The sequence below is a fragment of the Chlamydotis macqueenii genome, chromosome Z, assembly GCF_036417535.1.
Source record: "Chlamydotis macqueenii isolate bChlMac1 chromosome Z, bChlMac1.mat, whole genome shotgun sequence".
Taxonomy (NCBI): Eukaryota; Metazoa; Chordata; class Aves; order Otidiformes; family Otididae; genus Chlamydotis; species Chlamydotis macqueenii.
In genome coordinates, this window is record NC_141593.1 from 69,867,154 (window position 1) to 69,888,375 (window position 21,222).

General features: G+C 41.4%; 1 protein-coding gene across 1 annotated transcript in view; it reads right to left on the reverse strand.

Annotated features, from left to right (window-relative positions):
- Nucleotides 1–21,222, reverse strand: part of MOB3B (MOB kinase activator 3B) — a 103,669-nt gene that overhangs the window by 17,918 nt on the left and 64,529 nt on the right. Inside the window, exon 4 of the mRNA XM_086770577.1 lies at nt 10,481–10,683. Coding sequence (XP_086626703.1) covers nt 10,481–10,683 — 203 coding nt within the window. The remainder of the gene's footprint in view (nt 1–10,480; nt 10,684–21,222) is intronic.

Here is a 21,222-nt window from a genome sequence, read left to right on the forward strand (position 1 = left end):
ACTCAATATGGGCTAAAATCATCATATATTCAATCTGTGTTGCAGCATATTTTTTTGTCACTGTTGTTAGCTCCTTATGATATTAGAATGATTGTCCAGATGCTTTTGCTACCGTCGCAGCAGCTGCAGTTCTTTCAGCACTGGCAGACTGCTTGTGATAGGGCACCTGCAACGCCTCGACAACAGGGTGATCCATTATTCGGGGTGCAAACTCAAATGCTGATGGGAGCGGGACCTTACACACGATCTGATCGGCAAGCGCAATTTGCTACCGAACTGTTAGAGCTGGGCCAAGATTTGGCTTATAGAGCGCTTGCTAGGGTGTACGATGAAAAGTTCGGACCTACCTCTACATCAGTAAGGCAAGGTCCCACAGAACCATATGGGAAATTTATTGATCGGTTGCACACTGCAATTATGGCTCACCCTGATCTGGATGATGACATGAAAGCAAAGTTCTTAGATATGCTTGCCTTTAATAATGCTAATGAAAAAAAAAACAAAAAACAAACCCAAAAAACTAAGAGAGCCCTTAGTGTGCTGCCAAAAGGATCTAGTACAGGGCAACTGCTGGAAGCTGCTGAGCGAATGTTAGAACAAGAAAAGGCTACAGTCATGGCTGCTGCTGTAGGTGCAGCAGTTAAACCGTTGATATCAATAAAGCGGCGCGTGATTAACTGTCTGTAACCCCCATTCCCTCTTCCCCCCCCCCCGCCCCCCATCCCTGTCCCGCTAAGGGGGCAGGGGAGGGAGGTGGAGATGGTGTTAAGCCTGGGAAGAGGGAGGGGTGGGGGGAGGTTGTCTTGTTCCTTTTTTCCTTATCCTGCTTTGGTTTTAGTGATGGTCTGTTTTGCTTGTAGCGGTGGCTTTAAGGATCCCTCCCTATTCTTGTCTTAAACCTCGGGGTTTAGTTTTCTTTCCTCCTATATGCCCGGGGCCACAGCCGCCGCCAGGCGCCCCCACCCCCCGCCCCTGACACGGTTAACAGATACTCCTGTCTGAGTCAAGCTTTGTATAAGTGGAAGGACCGTTCCCTCTTATAACACGGGGGAAGGGATACGCTTATGTCTTTACAGGAGCAGTGAACAAGTGGATCCCTGTCTGTATCGTCTGCGGGTATTTCAGAACATGTTTGATTGACCTGCCAGATACCGGTAGGACAGCAACTCTGTGTAAAACAGCAGCAGCCACGAGTGCTGAGTGCTAAAACTACAAAAGATGGAACTTTTTGGGATCAGTAAAGATGGACTTCTGTCTATTTTTTTTTAACTGTTCAAGAGCTAATGTTTCTAGAGGGGTAATGATTGTAAATGCTTTAAGATCTATACATTGCAACGACACAGCATGACGTAATCATGCGAGCACATATCAAAATCCAGACAGCATAAAAGACCTAAACGAAGCATACATAGCATTGAATCTGGTTGCCAAGATAATACAGAGTTTTGGAAACTAAGTAAAATTATTGCTGCTTCAGTCTTTACACCTGGTGTGGCAAGTGCCTAGGTGTTAACTACACTAAATAAATCGGACTGTTGTTTTGCTAAGCAAATAAATACAACTGCATCGGCACTATTAACGCTGTTAACTGATGTAGATTCTATATACTATGCTACTTTACAAAACAGAACCGCTGTTAGCCTGCAGAGCACATATTTTGACAGGCCTTGTTGCATGTGCTGGCCACACATGCAGCAACGTCTGGTCACGCCTTGTTGTATGCGTTGGCCACGCATGCAGCAACACCTAGTCAGCACTCTTTCACTGAATCTGCGGAGGGTATTAAACAGAGGTGGCTCGGAGCTGGGGGGAGAGGACAGGCCCAGAGCACACGTTATTAACAACAGGGGACGCCCTGAAGGTGCTTCGCCTGCCTCCCTTCTCTGCTCTGACCCGGCTGATAATCATCCTCTTGCTCAGCGGTGTCTTTGGCATAGTTGGGTTAGTAACAGAATAGATCAGCAATAGATTTTTTTTTATTATTAGCACAAAATCATGATTGTCAGGATTTTGATGGGCTTTGCTGCATGAATCTGTCTGATCATTCAGAATCTATTCACAAAAGTATTCAAAACTTGCAAAAAGGAGTACAAAAACAGCAACAAAGTGATCGTTTTGATATATTCAGAAGTCTTTTGGTGACTTGATATAAGCTTGTTACTAATAGCTGTAGGATGCTTATTCATTCCTTTTATATATGTATTTTGATCTATATTCTGTGTCTTAAAATGTGTGCAGACTTTAACAGATAAAGCGTTGAAACAAGCCTCTTCTCATAAACAAAGAAGGGGGAGATGTGGTATTTCGCTGAGCCAGTACGGTGTCAGTGAAAGCACACCGACCTTGGGGGAGGAATGCAATCATGCTCTCAGAAAGAAAGCCACGGAATGAGAAGGGAAGCTTTAACATCCAAAACATTGTTAGCAGAATTTATGGCTTGTTTCAACAGAGGCCTGCAGAAAACTAGTAATTGCTCTTATAGATAAGAAAGTTACTGGAGTTGTTATATCTATAATAGTAGAAAAATGTTATAGTAGAAAATTACTAGAAGGTAGTGAAACTTAGCTTTGCTTCGTAATCATGAATATGTATAACGTGTGATCAGTAATTTTATTAACTAAGCTTGTGTGTGGCATAACTGGGTGGTTGCTGTCCTTGGTTAAAATCAGAATTGTGATACTACGCATCATACTAGGCATAATCATTAACATACCATGCTTGCAAAAAATTATTAACAACTCAATACAGACAATCTGACACACAAAAAAAAAAAAAACCAAAAAAAACCACCCAAACAACCGTGAACCTAGTTGATATTGTAGTAAAATAAGGTCAGGAGTATCAAAAAGGGCTATAGGAGGACCATGTTATTTTGGAAAATTGATAGTGTTTGCTCCATCTATGAGAACATTATGGAATCATACGCGAGCAAGAAGATCGCTAAAAGCATTGACTCCCCATTGTGACGGCAATTTAACCCTGTTGGGGACAGCTGAGCGGATAGCATTATCTTTATTTGTTCCTTGGGCAGCAACTGCAAAAACTTTAGCTAACTTAAATAAATTAGCTTGTTGGGCACAAAAGCAAATGAATTTAACCTCTAGCATGTTATCAGGATTATTAGAAGACATGGATAGCATGCGTCATGATATTTTTGCAGAATCTAGCAGCCATTGATTTTTTGTTATTAGCGCAAGGACATGAAGATGTTGAAGGTATGTGTTGCATGAATGTTTCTGATCACTCTAAGTCGATACGCTATCAGTTGGCAGAGTTACGATGCAACATGCATGCAATACAAGTGGAAAGCAGGTTAACAGACTGGTTGAAATCCTTGGGGGTCACAGGCTGGCTAAAAGATTTGATAGTTTATGGGTTGGTATTATTGACGGGTTTGCTGTTGACACTGATGATTTTGGGGTATATTTTAAAATGCTTTGTGAAAGCTATGGAACTTACGATGAAACTGGGTCTGGATTGTTCAAAACTAAAAGGGGGATTTGTTGGATACCTGGAGCACCAGGGACACTTAGTGAACAATCCAGACCAAATGGAATTGTTATGTTTGTGAGCAGCAGGCCTCAAGGACATCACTGAAGCCGCTTGTGAGAAAGTACTGAAGCTGCCTGTAAGAAAGTACTGAAGCCACCTGTGAGAAAATAATGAGGCCGCCTGTGAGAAAGTAATGAAGCTTCCTGTGAGAAAGTAAACGAAGCAGCCTTGAGAAGAAGGAAAACTGCTGGCATACGTGACTGGGGGCTGAACGTGAAGCAGGGTGCAGGTGGAGAGAGCCGTGCGCGTGAACATAGAGACTTAACGAATCATATTTTAGCTAGGAGCGCGTGCATGATATAGTTAACCAATTAGTAGAGAGCTTGCGCATGATACGGAATTAGAAGGGCTATATTAACCGGGATGTATCAACAATAAATTGGCATTTGCTTGATCATATTGGTAGTCAGCAGTGTCCGTTACTTCCGCGTCAAAAGTTTGCAATATATTTTTTTTATATTTCTGAAAGAGTACAAAAGGTACTCTTTGCTCTGTAAGAGGACACTACATTGGTTAAACAGAAAAAAAAGTACAAAAAGTGGCAGATTTGTGCATTTGACAATTCCTAATAGCTATGAAAGAAGTAAATGTACTTGAACCACATAAATAATTCCTTACTATTTGTCAGGGTCCTCCTTGCACATCACTTTCCACTGTTCACTGGCACGATATGCATGCTTGACCTGCCCACAGTTCTGTAACTGGGTGGCCACGCAAAGGTGAAATACACTTCGGTTTGCCACCTAGATTTTTTATTAGAATGTGAGTTTCAGACTATATGTTGAATATACAAGCCCTGCACACATTCTTATGTCCTCTATGACCTTGCACAGATTTGCACAGCAAGAAGATCAAATACTATTTTTTGCCCTATTTCTCCTCTTTAGAGATACAATTTAAGGTTATGTTAATGAGTAATGCTCAACAGTGAGAGAAAGAGCTAGGTCCACACCTCCCACACGTTAAAAAAAAATATCTTGTGAACCTTGTTTCTTCAAGTGAATTACACCATGCTCAGATCTCCAAATTTAACACTGAAATCTCCACAATTTTAGTTTTTTTTTTTTTAACTTAACTCACACAAACACAAGGCACAGTGAAATATCAGGCAAATTAAAATGCACAGATTTAGAAATCAAAACAAGATAACTGCCGTACACACAGATCAATGCTGAGAAGTTGAGAGTAGACTTGGCTGCATTACCAACTGTTATCCAACAAAACGCTTTGCACTGAGATTCAGTCACAAATCTCTAAGGCCTCTAAATCAGAAGGCTCTTACATGACTGAAGGAGAAACAGAGCTGCTGGATTCTTTGCCTCTGTCTCTCTGCCTGACAGGACCCTTCCTGCTGCGAGAAAAGATACAACCAACACTTTGTGGTTTAATGCCTTTGTGATGTTAACTTTATTGCTTTTCAGAAGATTTTAGTTTTTTCTGCCCCTCACCCTTTCTAGAGGTCATGATGCTGTAGCCTTTTCTAGAGGTCATGATGCTGTAGCTGTACTGATCCTTGGGTTTCATGATAGGATCTGTGCCTGCTCCAGCTAAGCTTAAGAGTGTAGCAGTAAATAGGCTCTGCAATCTCCAAGCCAAATCAGGCATCTGAAGGTGGTCACAGCTACTGCTAAAAAAGACACCTCACCCCCTCACACTGAGGAATGGAAGGAGGAATTATTTTTGTTTGAAAGTGTGTTATCTACACCAAAGAAACTTCTTTTGTGACCCAATGCTGCCACATTGCTAGAAGACACTTTCAAGCGACAGATTCCTTTAGGGTGACTTGCTCTACCTGTAGCAGTACTTCATTCCTGCTAGTCAGCCTTTCTTTTCTGAGACAGGAGCAATGGAAGGTGATGCATTTCAGAGAAGGTACTCACTTCTCTGTAACAGAAAATCAGATTTATGATGATTTATGCTGTGTTGAGCTAAAGAAATCAAAAACTATTTGGAAGGGATTATGTTGTCTTGCATACAGCAGCTTGTATTCCTTAAAAGTATAAAAAGATGATGAGTGACCTGTCCCAGTAAAATACATTAAAAACAGGTCTCAAGTTACATCTTAAACTACAAAGAGCCTCAACTTTCACAAGTGAGGATGGAGTTTTATGCTTGCATATATTGAGAACACTTAAATAGAGATGACGTGTTCTACGAAGGTGTTCTGAAGATATCCAATCCACCCTCTGGGACAGAAGGGGAACAAGGGTCTGCCTCTGTAGTTCAGAGTCCAGACTAACAGACTGCTAGTTCCATGTGAAAGCTACAGAACTAGGAAGTATGATGGCGTGGTGCTTGCACACTTCTCATTTTCACCACTGGAACTCCTAAAGCAAGAGCAAAGCAAATTAGCGAACACCAAGTTAAGGAACACAGGAAATTTTGGTCCTCCCATTCCTATTGTATGTGTCAAGGATCCAGCTTGCTGTTGAAGGTAGGAAGCTGAACTAGGAGCAAGCTCCACTCTTATTACAACCCTTATTTCATGTCATCAGAGTAGTTTGCAAATACTGTTGAATTCAGGCTCACAATACTTCTGTCAAATGCTAAATATTCTTACATTCCACATGGGAAAAATAATGAAGAGAGCTATTACCCAGTGATACGCAAGAAATTCACAACAAAACTGGAAACAGAAAGCAAGGCTTTAACCAACGCATTGCATATGACTTACTTTGAAGAGGATGCTTTGTACTGGGCATAACTGGCAGGGCTTTGGCAGCAGGGGGCTACAGGGGTGACTTGCTGTGGCAGGAGGCCATGAGCTGGTGGCACTGCTGGGGATGTGATTGGAGATATCCTCTTTGAAAGAAGTGCCCTGTGCCAGAGCATGCACACCCCTAAAGGGACTGTGGGTCATGGGCAACCCACATCTGAGCAGGGATACCATGGAAGGACTGTCACCCATGTTAAACCCATGCTGCAGTGGAGGAAAACAAGAAAGAAGCAAGAAGTAGTACGCACATCCTCAGTCTCCTGCATTGCCCTTCACCTCAGCAAGGGGACTAGGAGTAGCTGAGTGTAAAATGTAGCAAAACCAAGGTGAGTGAAGATCCAGAGCAGGAAAGAGAAGTTTTTTACTAAATTAGAGCCCTGGGAAGAAAGGTGTTACTTCACCAAGTGTTTTAATTGTCTTTTTTTCCTCAATACCCAGATCTGTAATCAAAAGTTTTGTTAAGAGGCAAGAGATTAAATGAAATTCCCCAAACCAAGACTGTTTTGCTCATGATGAGCTTATGAAGTACTCTGGCATATCTCTAAAGTCCTATATAGCATGAAATCCACTGTCAGAGAAAAGGGATCCCAGGAAGGAACTAGAGGAGCATTAGTTGCTGTAGCTGGGCTGTCATTTGAACAGTAAGTTATTGTGTTCAGGTAGCTGCATTAAGATTCTTACTGAAAAGCAGGTTTAGATGAAGTGTTTAAAGCACTCTATATAAGCAGTCACCTACACACACTGAGGGTGAAATGGAGGTAATAGGCACCACTCTGCTAGACATTTTTGGCCATGGGAAGGGGCTCAGAAGTGAATTAAGGTGAACTACTGTCAGTGGAAAATAAAGCCGGTCATACAGGTAGCCAGCACAAAGCAGATGCCACATCTTACAATTCAAACCTCAGTTTATTTCTTGACACCCTTCCCATGGAGGTGTGCCTTAAAGGTCTTCTGAGAGCTCTCACAGTGCAGACTGCTTTGTCTGCCTGTTAGCTGCAGGAAAAGCCAGATATGCTTTCAGACTTCTTCTTTCCCCCCAGATTAACCAATTAGACATGCTTTTTTTAACTCAGTACCACCTGCAGGGTGAGTGACTGTGCCAGCGTCCTTTTTTTGTCCCCACATAAAAGTGCTCTACAAAAGACTCGGGGATCTGTCAAATTAACATAGTGATGGGGATGGGAAAAGATATGCAACATTTTAAACTATAGTTCCTTCTTTGATTGCAGAATGGACAAGTTATGCAACTGCCGAATGAGAGGGGAAACCCTGTTTGACTAATTCGCTTAATTTGATTTTATAACTGCTGCACTGGGTTGTAAAAGGCTGATAAAATCTATTTTAAACAAAGAGCATAAGTCCTGCAGGCTAGTATTACTATTTATCTACTGCCTGCTTCCCCAATTATTCTCCTTTCTTGAAGTTATGTTGATAAATCAGTTGCCTTCCTGTTCATTAAAGTATGTGGCAATCTGTTTATTTAATCAGCTCTTGGCCCATTTTCTAATTAAGGGAGATAATGTGGGCTCATTTCCTGCCATGGTGAACCTGGCAGGGCACATGTTGTCCTCAACTACTGCATTAAAGTTCAGGATTATTTGTAATGTCTGCTTTTGTTTGGCAACTCCTTCCCTGCTCGCTGCCCAGCTGAAGACAAAAATGCAGACATATGCTTTTTTTTTTTCTGCATTTCCACTCTGCTGACACCCACACAAGACAAGGACAGGAAGACAGAAGCAAGTGGAGCTTTTGTCAGTTTGCTGACATGGTGCCTCCCCAGTGCAGGTGAAACATTTCTGGGAGACCCCGCATCCCAGCAAAATTAATAATACTGCATCATACGATGATCCTAAGGATAACTTTATGAAGGGAGGGAATGCTGGAATGCAAGCGGAAAGCACACACCAGTTGGAGCACATTCCTTGCTTGCTCTGCTGCTGGACTTGGGCCACCTCCTGCACCGCTCTAGCCCCAGTCCTTTGTCTGTCTGCTTAGTGCAGGCATATTGCTAACCACCAACTGCAGCATTAAATCGGTTCAACAAGGCGAAGTGTTGGGTCCTACACTTTGGCCACAATAACCCCATGCAGTGCTATAGGCTCGGAGCTGAGTGGCTGGAGGACTGTGAAGAGGAAAGGGACCTGGGGGTGTTGGTTGATGCTCAGCTGCACATGAGCCGACAGTGTGCCCAGGTGGCCAAGAGGGCCAACGGCATCCTGGCCTGCATTAGAAATAGTGTGGCCAGCAGGAGCAGGGAGGCAATCACCCCCCTGTATTCGGCGTTGGTGAGGCCGCACCTTGAGTATTGTGTTCAGTTTTGGGCCCCTCACTACAAGAAAGACATTGAAGCCCTGGAACGTGTCCAGAGAAGGGCAACAAAGCTGGTGAGGGGTCTGGAGCACAAGTCTTACGAGGAGCGGCTGAGAGAGTTGGGATTGTTTAGTCTGGAGAAGAGGAGGCTCAGGGGAGATCTCTTTGCACTCTATAGCTTCCTGAAGGCATGTTGTGATGAGCAGGGGTTTGGCCTCTTCTCCCAGGCAACAAGCAGGACCCGAGGAAATGGCCACAAGTTGTACCAGAGGAGGTTTAGATTGGACCTGAGGAAAAACTTTTTCTCCCAAAGAGTGGTCAGGCACTGGAATGGCCTGCCCAGGGAGGTGGTGGAGTCTCCGTCCCTGGCAGTGTTCAAGAGGCGGCTTGATGAGGAGCTACAAGATATGGTTTAGTAGCTGTGGCAGCAATGGTAGTGGGAAGACGCTTGGACTAGATGATCTTATAGGTCCCATCCAACCATGTGATTCTATGATTCTATGAAATCATTTTTGTGCTTTCCATATTTCAAAGCAAGTAAGGATGTTGTAATGGCCTTGAGATCACCTTTCTTTCTGCCTCTGAGATATCCTGCCTTTTATCTTGCTTGTGACTCATCCTCAGCATTTAACAGCTACAGCTAACCTAGGATCACTAATCTGTCAGGGACATGCTGTTTTGCAGGGCCTCCTTCTATCCCTTAGCACACATTTAGACGGCATATTATGTTCTCTTATCTAGAAAGAAACCATAGATACATTGCAAGTTATCAATACATGCCATACACAGTGTCTTTCAGTAGGCTTTGTGAACTGCTGAAGACCACTTTACAGGCTCTTCCTCAATCAACATAAACATACACGTTCCACACGTGCAACAGTCCAATTCCTGTGGAAATGCAGACAAACATCACTTTGCCACACTTTCAGAAGTGTTTCATACCAACTATGCTATATACCTTCTTGCAAGGTGCCTTTATGTGGAACAACTGAAAATTTGACATGGTCCTGGGCAGTCCTCTCTAGGTGACACTGCACTGAGCAAGGATTTGGACTATATGATATCCATAGATGCCAGCCAACCTCAGCTATTCTGTGATTCTCTGGAAAAAAAAAATCCCAGTGGTTCTAGCACTTCATCAATAAGCTGTACGACATAGTATTTTCCAAACTGACCCATGGAGGAATGTTGCCCTCATGCCTTTTAAAGTTGGCTAAATGCCCACAGTGAGGGTTTGTGCACAAACTATATTCTGAATTGCGTCTTACTTTTCCTTCTCTGCTTACAATTTTATTTTATTTTTATTTGCAAGCAACAGCAAATGCATTTCCGTTTCTGGAGCCTTTCTTTTGGAAAGAATTAATTTAATTCTGATCTATTTCAGTCCAAAAGGAAGTGTCTGGTTTTGTTATGCTGCTAATTGTCTGAACATCTGTCTCACCTCATCTGTCTCACTTAGATCCAGAGCACACTCTATATCTTCATGAACACCTACTTAAAGATTAAAAAAAAAGCCCAACCAATTCACCTTTGTATAGACCACTGTTACCTTCACATGCATTCAAGTGACTGCTATGAGTACCACGCTGATCAATGAAAAAAGACAGAATAAAATTATATATAAAATATATAGTACAGGAAGAAGCAGAAGACAAATGAACTTCTATTTTCAATTTCATACCTTGTATTTTTCCATACAAAATACACGGCATTTTTCTCTTTCTATTGAGCCTACTAAGCATATCACAAATACTGCAGCAGATGTAACAGGTCTATGGACAGATGCAAGACTTCAACCACGGACCTTATTCCTAGAGGAAACTCACTGCAACAAGTGTAGGAAAGGCTCAGTGAAGGGAGGAGGAAAATTTCCTAGAGCTTTTCCCCAGACTTCACACTTACCAAAGGCTCTAGTTCTTTGCGGTCTATGAGGTTGAGCTCTGTCACAAAGTAATAAAAATGCTTATAACAGGTATTGACGTGGGCCTCAGCCCCCATAAGGATGATACGGTCAAAGTGATGAATGTAGACGTGAACAAACACCCGAAAAAGCCGGCAGAGTATCTTCTTGCAGATCTGAAGGAAGTTCTTCGGAAAGGGAACACCTGTGAATAGAGAAGGTAAGGTTGTCATAACCATCCTGTCATACTCCCAAAACAATAGCTTTGGAGCAAAGCATGAGTTTGTAACTGCAAACTAAGTTATGACTTCCTAGGCCTCCTTTCCAATCCAGAAGATAACTTAATGCAATCTGATCGCTAGTATGGAAGATAACTAAATACTTAAGCAACTTCATTGGATCAAAATTGACAGGTACTGGTCCTTTTTCCATGGAACATCCATTGTAATGTTCAGAAATGTGATTTTCACTGCAGTGCATACCGTCCCATTAACATCAATGGCTTTACATCCTGAGTTGGCTGTTCCCCATACTCATACATACAAAGCTTGTCCTAGAAGTGATAGACACTCTCCTAGTCATCTTATTCAACAGTGGCATTCCACAGCATCAAATTTAGTAATTAATTTGAAATAACTGAATGAAGGACAGTCCCCTTTGCTTTCACCTTCCTCCCAGTTATGTGTACCAATCTGATTGCTCTTTTGACAGAAAAACTCCTGAAGAGACATAGGAATAGCTCTTCCAAAATACCTTAGAAGTTTCACCACTTTGCAGCTGGAGACTCCAAAGCAGCAGCAAAAGTAACACTTGCAAGTAAACAGTCAGGTATCCACAACATGGCACTGGTAATTCCTTCAAAACCGCCTTTCATTAAAGACTGATCTTGCACGGCACTGTGTATCACTGAGCTGCCCCAAAATACTGAAGGGTTCATCTCCTTCTGTGATTGTGCCTCAGACATGATGACTTTAGTGTCATGCACAAAACTCTGTTGCTGCTTTGCTTTGCTGTACATTCTCCTGATTTTTTTTGTTATAGTTCATGTTTTAGTCAGATTTGAACTATGTAGTTATTGCTTCCATTTTTTTTAAAAAAAACCCACAAACCTCACAGCTAAATGGTCCCATATTCCCTAAAAGCTCAGCTCGTGCTCTCAACAAGAAAAACATTTATTATTTGCAGAAAGAAGATGGAGATATTAAATTAACACCATTGCAAGCTTTCTAGTTTTCAGATTTTAACCTTCTGTTAAGCACTACTCAGCACTCATATGAGTGGTGAATTAATGGACAAATTTCCCAGTTTCACCAAGGGGGATGGGAGGACATACAGTGAGAATTTCCATACTGAAACCAGATTTTTTTTTATTACAGATTACATAAATTATCAACTGTGGCTGTAACCAGTTTCGGTACCATCAACAGAAATATGCACTTTGTTTTGGAGTCTCTGGCCAAGGAGGTACCAGGGCACATCCACTGCAGATGTGAACGCGGCTGTGTCTGTTAGCATGCGAGTGGGGAAGCACAGCAGCATGCAGAAGTGTCCTGTTCAGTGTACCCATGAATGGCTCCTACATTTGCCATTGCTGATGTGCAGATAATGTGAGAAAGGTCCTGGGTCTTTTTGGCCTGTACTGGGTTCATTGGAGGCAAATCCTTTTGATATAATTTCAAGCAGCTTTGGAGATGCAATGCAGCCCTTACTCCTGATATACAAACTGGGGACTAGAGAAATAGCTGCATCTATCAAAGCACAACTACTTTATCTCCTTAAGAAATGTTTGGGCTTGGCTGTCACATCCATTCATCTCAAAGCTAAAGCCAATATCAAAGGTCACAAAGAAGGAGTCCTAAATGCTCAAGCCATGAACTGAGACATCGTTAAGCTTTGGAGATGACAATATTTACAAATGTCTTGGCAATATTTGAATCAAAACTCCACATAATTAGCCAAACACCTGGATTATAACAAACAGTTGTTGTTATTTCCAAGGGCAAAATAAATACACTTTATCAAAAAATGTAACAGAAACCTCAGTTAGCTGCTTATTAACCAGGGGGATCATGTTTCAGCCATCAGAGCATGGCTAAATTCAGAAATGACTACAGCAGCAGCCTGCTTTACACTTTTGTAAAAGCTACTCACACCAGAATTTTAAAAATATACCAAAGAAAATGTTAAATCTTAATAAAAGGGTAAGGGGAATAGCTGGCACTTGTCACTGCAAGCTGGTTCACTGAACTTTTCACAATGAGGGTGGTGAAACACTGGCACAGGTTGCCCAGAGAAGTGGTGGATGCCCCATCCCTGGATGCCCCACCCCTGCCCCATTCACGGCCAGGTTGGATGGAGCTCTGAGCAGCCTGATCTGGTTGGAGATGTCCCTGTGCCTTGCACAGGGGTTGGACTAGGTGACCTCTGAAGGCCCCTTCCAACCCAAACCATTCTATGAATTCTCGAAGGCACTATATTTTCTGATTCAGAACAGGTATATCCCAAAATGGAGAATAACTACTTTCATCTTCCACGGGCTGACATATGATTGTTATTGAAGAATGCTACTGTAATGAAGAAACTCTTACTTCTGTATTAACTGACTAAAACAAGCTGAATAAACCAAGCAGTCCATGTTCCCACTTAACAGTTACAGGCAATAAGTGCAAAGGCTGTAAAGCAGTTTCTCCTGCAAGCAAGTACTTTCATCTCACAGTTTTTTAGATGTGTTAGGCAGTCAATTTGAGGACATATAAACAACACACAGAAAAAAAATAGCTGGTGCAGAACCGCTTAGGGTGCATAATAAACTTGCAGTGTTCCCACTGCTCCCCATGTGCATTAAGTTTTCAGATGGGCTGTGTAGTTCCATTTGCCATTGTGGAACTTCTCCAACTTTGCACAGCTATCTCTGTTTCCTCTGTTCTTAAATAAACAGTGAAATGTTGCTGCTATCACAGATCCATAATGTCTCTCTGACTTTCCTCCCCTTTCTGGAAAACTGGTTTACAAACTGACATGATGTCCTAAATAGTTAAAAAGTGCCTCCCTGTACCCCTGAAAGCAATCGGTAGCTGTGCAGTGAGCTAGACTCCTTGGTCTTGGAAAGCCTGCCAGCCAGTCTGTCCCCAGGGTAGAGGAGGCTCAGTCTGGTCAGCCTCAAGGTACGGATGAGCATATGGAGGTGGCTGCAGCATTAGTTCAAAGATATACTCTGCTGCTGTTGTGTTTAAAATCAGACAACAGGATGGTAGAAATGCAGTCTCAAAGGAAAAAAAAAATCTAATAAAATAGAACAGAATCTGATCTCAGTTACAGTAGAATGAATCCAAAGTAATGCCATAAAAACTTAAAAATTAGAGTGAAATTATTCTAGATTTATATTCTGAGGTCAGAATTTGGCCTAATCTTTTGTTCCCACTGCAACTGCTATAGTTATAAATAAATCAACCACAGAACATAATCGTTACAAGTGGCTCTTGGGAATGGACTAGGTTAGATTTAGATCCTTGACGTGTTGTGTCTGTTCTCTGTCCTTCAGCTCAGCCACAGTAGCCTTTGCCTTCTTCCCCTCCAAGCTCTCATTTAAAACAGAGTCCAGGATTAATAATTCCCTTCCTGGAACATTGTTGTTAAAAAAGGAGATAAACAGAAAAAAAAAAAAAAAAACAAACCAAACCTACCCAAACCCACCCAAAGTTCAAGTATTTATTTAAACTTAGGATTCTTTTCCCAGTGAAAAAAAAATTTCCAAAAAGAAATACGACTATCTTACTATCTGCAAGGTGATACTGTAAAGAGACAGAATGTAAAACCACCAAATTAGATTACTGAGTCACAATTATTAAAAGGCAACAGAAATACAAAGAGGACACTGACATTTTTGAGCTAGCTGCTACTTGCTGTAAAAAGTATTTCCGGATGAGTGAACTGTCAGGCTCAATTCACACGTAGGCTGAGCCCCACTGCTGCTGTGTGAGAGGTAACTGTTAACCTGCTGTCCAAAACCCCAGAGCTCCTCATTATGTCCCAAGAATGTGCAAAGAGCTTTCAAATGTCCCAGTCACACAGCAGAAGCTCCTTTAATTCAGGGTTTATATGAACCGCAATTGGGAAATCTTTTAGTGCGAGGTAGATAGGTGGGTATAACCAGTAACAAACACAGCCAGCGTGACTTTACCCACACCTCTGGAGTGTGTGCTGTACTAACAGACAGCCTGCTCCCGCAGAAAAGCTGCACCCATACTCCCTGGTGACAGACTTACCACAGCAGCATAGGGGAACAATCACAGCATTTCCCTGTGCTCCAGGGACCTTGGTGCTTCTGTTGACTTGCTAGAAAAGGCTACTCCTAACACGAGCATGTCTCTCTACAACTTCCAAAACTCAACTTGCCTGATCCATTTATCAAATTCTTTTCCATAAGAAAATTGAGAGATTTTCTCCTTCTTTTTGAAAATAGCCTTATACTCAGAGCTTTCTGTGCTATCAACTTCATTCCTTACACATTACTAATTTGCTCTCAGGTGATTTGCTCCTGCGCCAGAGTAAGCATCCAGATCTAATCTATTCTGCACCAAATGCACATAACACAGTGGTAAAAAAGTAAGTTGTGCCATCGATCTGTTCTCTTAATTCTTTGAGTATTCCACATACATGACAACTGCAGAGAGTGTCATGGCCCTCCTCTCATGACACTCACTCCCCAAAAGCAGTATTATGACTCCTATCTGCTTAAAAGGCTGGTCACCATAACATGGGAAAGTATGCTGACCATCTTGTGCAGTGTTCACCAGTAAGTGAATGGTCTGTTGGTTTAAAACAATGATGTTTTAATGCCATCATGAAGGCCCTCATTTAAACTGCTGATACAAAACCTGTTCTTTGTATTATGCAAACAAATGGTGGGTTAAGACAGAAACTAAAAGTTAAAGAAACTAAATTAGGTGGGGATAAAGGAGGGTAACTAAAGGTTCGAGATGAATGCAACAGGCAAAAAGCCTGTCTCATTTGATAGAAGACAATCTTGAATCTTCTTACTTCAATATGTATCACAACCTTCCCTGAAGTAGGTCAGTTGCACAGGTTAGAGAAGAAACATAAGAAACGTCATGATACAGTTTGTCTTTGTTGCCTGATTCATTATCTCTAGGCAAGAGTCAGGAAGTAGATGGTCCCAGAAAGTGGAATCTGCGGAACCAGAGAGAACAACCCAGACTTTTTGCCTGTAGTGTACACGCAGTTCTTGACTGGCTCACATTCCCACCTGTAACATGCAGTGAAAACGACTGCCTAGTTAAATCCTCTGTGATGCCACACACATGAGCATTTTTGACTTCCCGTATTTGTGTGGTCTGAAGTCTTGCTTTACTCAAGGCTAGCTGGTAAACCCTTTGGCAATTGTGCACAGAAATTTCGCTGCCCATTTGAAAATCCTTTTATAGGCCACAGTCACAACTCATTCTTTTTAAAAAATACACATGCAGGGAAAAAGATAGACTCCCTCTCCACTGGCAAAAGGATTGACATTACTGTATTGCAAATACAGCTTAAAAACATACTAACCTGGTAAAGTAAGCTTTTTTCTTTCTTCAGTTTTATAATAAGGAGCAAGAAAACAGTGTCACCAGAAACTAACAATTTGGAGAAGGCACCTCAACCAAACCCTTCCTCCCCTCCTCCCTCTGTGTTTTCCTTCTCTTATCCCTGCCCAAAGTACAAAAATTTGCAAAAGATGCCCTCAGCTATTGCTGGAAGCTTTGATGCAAAAACACCTACTCTGATCCAAGCAGATAATTAATGTTATCTCAGTGTGTCAAGGAAGTGCCTGTCTCAAGGACCAATGAAAACAACGTCAGTTTTGCTGGACTTTGCTCCTCACACAAATAAGTAGATAGCAGCAAAATATTAGAGACAAACTAGACTACACTGCCCTCCTTTCTGCTCTCATATCAGAGAAAGCAGAAGAAATGAAAACACTCTTGAGATTACATAGCTTTCTAAGCAAAATGGTCTCTTTTTCGCGAACAGTGTTACTCTTGAGTGAATAAAATCAGCAGGCAGGCTCACTGTCAGATCTTCAACAAAGGTACCCATGTGCTGTCCTGGGGAGAACTCTAAATGGAACAGTGTACAGATCAGAAAATTTTTTGCAGCTTTGCACTACCTGAACATCCACAACAGCTCTCCTTGCTGCTGTATATCAAGATGGTACTAAATTTTGCCATTTAATTAACAATTCCAGCACAAGAGGTGCCTTATAATGCAAGTACTGCGAAACACTCAAATATGCAAGCACCTAAATTGATTCTCTCTGAAACCAGAGTACAGAGGGATCTAAATCCTTGCACCATGTAAGCCTTGGATTTTAAGCAAATTTACAATAGCTGTTCTTGACTATAGTCTGACCTCCTCCCTGCTATTTATTACTTCTGCTTCTGCAGAGGAACAGAAGAGAAACACTGAAATGCCAGAGAGGAGAACACTCTTGCTACCTGTACCCCAGACAATAAGCAGGCTGATAAACCCATCAGAATAGATCTGCAGATCTTCAAGGCAATGAGAACACTGAATGCCATAAAGAGCTGCAGTGTCATGGTTGTGTGACAGTGTGATTCATTTGCCCTCAAAGACCCATCTTCACCATAGTAACAAAATGAGATTTGTTGGAGCATTGCATTTGAACAACTTTACATGGCATTAATATATACACAGTCTAAAATAGGCTTGGAAATCCATTATAATAATTTAGAGCTCTCCTTGCCTTAGCAGAACAGTACAGGTGAAAAAAATGAAGACTCTTCTGTGACAGAAAATACAGCAGCTGGCTGGCAGTGTAACAGCTTCGGACGGGAAAAGAGAGTTTATTAACCCGATGAGTGAATGTAAGGAAAAAGTATGTACGAAAACTGGAGCCTGGCCAAGATATCAATGGAAAAAGTTTCCTCCCCACCTGGCAGAGGTTTGTTAATAGCTTTGTTCCTACAATACTTATCATAGCCTGACAATTTCTGGGTAATGGAATGGTTTTTGGCTTTCCATGCTGAGCGTGCCACTGGCTAGTACGGCTTTTACTTTTGTTATGAACACCGATGTCTTCAGGAAACAAACACTTTGGCTCCCCATTAATTTCACAGGGACATTGGAAGAAATATGCTAGTCTAAGGGCTTCTCTTGGGCTTACTGATGCTGCAAGGTGCAGCAATACAAAACATTATCAGAAGCAGGAAGCAGCATGGTCTTGGAGACGCACTCAGAACCAGAGAAAACAGCCTTCTGTCCCCACCACGCAGATGTTCCAGCAGTTAACTGAAAAACAAGAGGCCTTCCATCTGCCAAAACTCATTGCACGACATTAACTAGTAACTGTAGTTGAAAGGTCTGTATCACAAAAGAAACGTTGGTTCTTCAGATGATTACTGTGCTAAATTCCTTTTCAGTGGGCCATTAGAAGAAATATTCAGGCAGTCCTAACACCTCAGATCACAGCCCATGTCTGCTAAGGTAAGGAATTTTCTGGCCCTTTGATATCGGTGCTGACTCAGGAATCTTGTATGTGCATGCAAATATCCTCAGTGCATACCAATAGTTTCTTGGAGGGGTGATTTAGAAGTTTTAAGTTATTTTTCCCTTCAGTAAAATGTACTTCTTCCATGAGACAGAGAAAGATAATTACATAGCAGTGTGCACAGGAAGTTTGGTGACAGATTCAAAGTTCTGATCTAGAAAACTAAGACCAAAAAACTCCAAGATCCTAGTCTCTGAGTTCACTTGAATTAATCCTGATTTACAACAATGTAGCCTGCAATAATGTCTGGCGTTCTCAGACAGAATGCTGCAAGCTGGCAAGCAAGAGTCAGCTGGGGCTTTTAAATCCGCTTTTACATGTTTAACTATTTTTGCTTTTATAACATCAGATCTGGGGATAACACTGCAGATGCTTTTCACTACTCTGTTTTTACAATGGTTAAGGGGTTGTGAAATGGAATGAACCATCAGCTGAAGAAAAAAAAGTCAAGCAATCCTCTCCCAGCACACTTATGCACTCTCAAACATCAGAGAGCTAAGTCAGGTTCACTCTTCAGAAGTCTAGAACTGCAGCCTGAGCTACTCTGTCTTCAGTTGCTGCCAGTTCATGGCCTTGCTCAACCAAGGACCTCCTCAAGGCACCCAAAGTTTTGCTTCTCTTGTTTTCTTAGAACTGTCTTACTGGAAGAGGTCAGTCCTTCCCTCCCATGTAAACATGAATTGATATTCAAACACTAAACAAGATATCTGGCTTTCCTTTGACAAACACGCAGCACATGCCTGGTATGCACTGGTTGTATCAGGTTCAGTACCAAAGGCAGTGGTGACTGCTTTAATTTCAGAGCAGAGCCAGAGAAGGTAGTGTTGTCTCTCTTTTATTTATTACTCAGGTTTCTTGGCAGTAGTTCCAGAGCTAAGGACACTCAAATCTCTTTCTGCTCTTTTGCAGCGAAGTATTTTTATCAATAGAAAACTGATTAATCTGGGCCGCTGCACTCCTTGTGCCGTCTTGAAGCCACTGTGCTGAAAGGAAGAGAAGACCTGCAAGGTCAGAAGGCAGAAGAAGACACAGTTTGACTCTGTAGCCCAGTAAATAAAGTCCTGCTCCTGGAAGTGCAAACTTGCATTAACTTGACCTTAACCAAGTACTTTTGCAGGATTCATGTGCTAATAAAAATTCTGAATTAAAATAAGTCAATAAAAATCAAAAGCATTACAGGATGAAAAGTTTTCAAAGAGAACAAATGAAAGGAATATTTTAAAACATAAATAGCCAAAAATAAGTTGATTTGCTTTATTATCAAATTTGGCTGAGAAAGGGAGGCATCATGACTTCAATAGAGCAAAACTTTCTCTTTAACAGATCTTTTACAGGGTTAATGCACTCTGAATCCTTCCCTAACTCAGCATCCATCCTCCAATTCCCACTCACCAAAGCTTGCAATATTAAAGATTTTTGACAGCCTCGAACACTACCTTTAGAAGAAACACCTCACACCCCATTAGTCAGGGTCAACACCATCTTAGCAACCAACCTTTCAACTATAAAGAACTTTTCTACATTGCAACCACTTCAGCTAACTGAACTCTTGTTTCGGTCTTGAAAATTGCCTGTGAACGTTTTCTGTTATTCCATTTAATGCCCACTGAATGTCACAGAGCTGAAGGGAAAATAAGGCAAAGATTACTTTAGCTTAATATCTTTTTCTAGAAGCTAGAAGATGGTTCTGCAGGAATTACTTTTATTTCATTCAAAATAAGAACAAGAAAACACTTACTAGGCTTTCATTTTCCTAAATGAAAAGCTTAAAGAAATTAAAACACAGAATCATAACAAGTTTCTTTAGAGTGCTTGCTTTCCCTACAAATTAATAAAATACTTTTTTTTCATATGCCAGAAAAGTAGTATATACCTCCACTCCACTCCTCAGATGCACAACAGATACCATCTACACTCCTGCCTTTCCTTTCACCTTATATCTGAAATCAAAATACTGGTCAGATCCACACATTATTTTTATAATGCAAGGACAATTTAATTGAAATTGGGATTTAGAGGGATTTTTTTGTTGTTTTTAGCACAGTTTTAGAAACCTACAGTAAGACTAAGTGCACTTTTACTAGCAAGGGTGATTATTCCACTTCAGTAAGAGAGCTAAATGAATACTTTTAAGTTTCTTACTGAAGAGACTGATTTATCTATATGTTTAACATTAATCACCCGAGGAGCAACCATTCATTTATCTTCATGTTTAATGTTTCAATGTCTATATGTTTTTATCTGTAGGTTTAACTTGTTTACATGATCTCTGCCACTGCTCATATGGTGTATAACATCAATCAGCTTCTAAGTTTTTGGGCATGTATATGGTCACACTGTAACTAACATAGCCTGAAAGTTGAGATACGGAAGGACACATAAAACTTGTGTGTAAAACCTGTCACAGAGTTGGCAGCTTGACATATCTGGACACTTAAAATTTCCTGTCTGTAAAGTAGGACGATGTGTGAATGTGGTCTTGGCTCAGCAATTATCCTTAAGCATCCTTACAGAAGAGGCACCTGCTTTGAGTCTGGGTGTTTAGGCTCTGAGCACTGAAGAGCTGTCTAAGATGCAGAGCATCTACATCCCAGACAGTGATGTCAAAGACAAATTAACTACTACCTGTGCATTACTGAAAAAAGGCTACCACAAAACTGGATGAGGAGATTCAGACTACTGTAGACTCATTCCTCTGACAGGTCAGTATTCTGGCAGGCAAGGACAGACTTTCAAAAGGGTTTCACTTTTGCATTTTGAAGAGTATCTGTAGGTGCTGAGATCAAGCTCACTCTTCAATGGAACAAAAAACATGAATAAATCAAAGAGAAAACAGATCTCTTATTTCCTGCTGCTTTCTCACAAAAGATCTGTTTCTATTTTTGATTTCTAAAGTCCTGAGGACGGTGTCAATACTAATCTCTTACATCCTCCTCTCACCCTCAGGATTTCCAGTTCAGGGTGTCTTAAAACATTAGATCTTCATGATAATGAGCAGGCCAGTCTGCCAACTTATCCTTCAGTGATGTTCCAGGAAGCTGAATGGGGTGTGATTTGTTATGAGTGTACTGGAGAACAGAAGACACAGACAGGCTCTAGGGTTCACATGCTCAAGGCATTGTGCCTTTTTCTTTCCTTCTATCTCAGAGATAAATGCAGCAGCAGTTGTGATTCTTC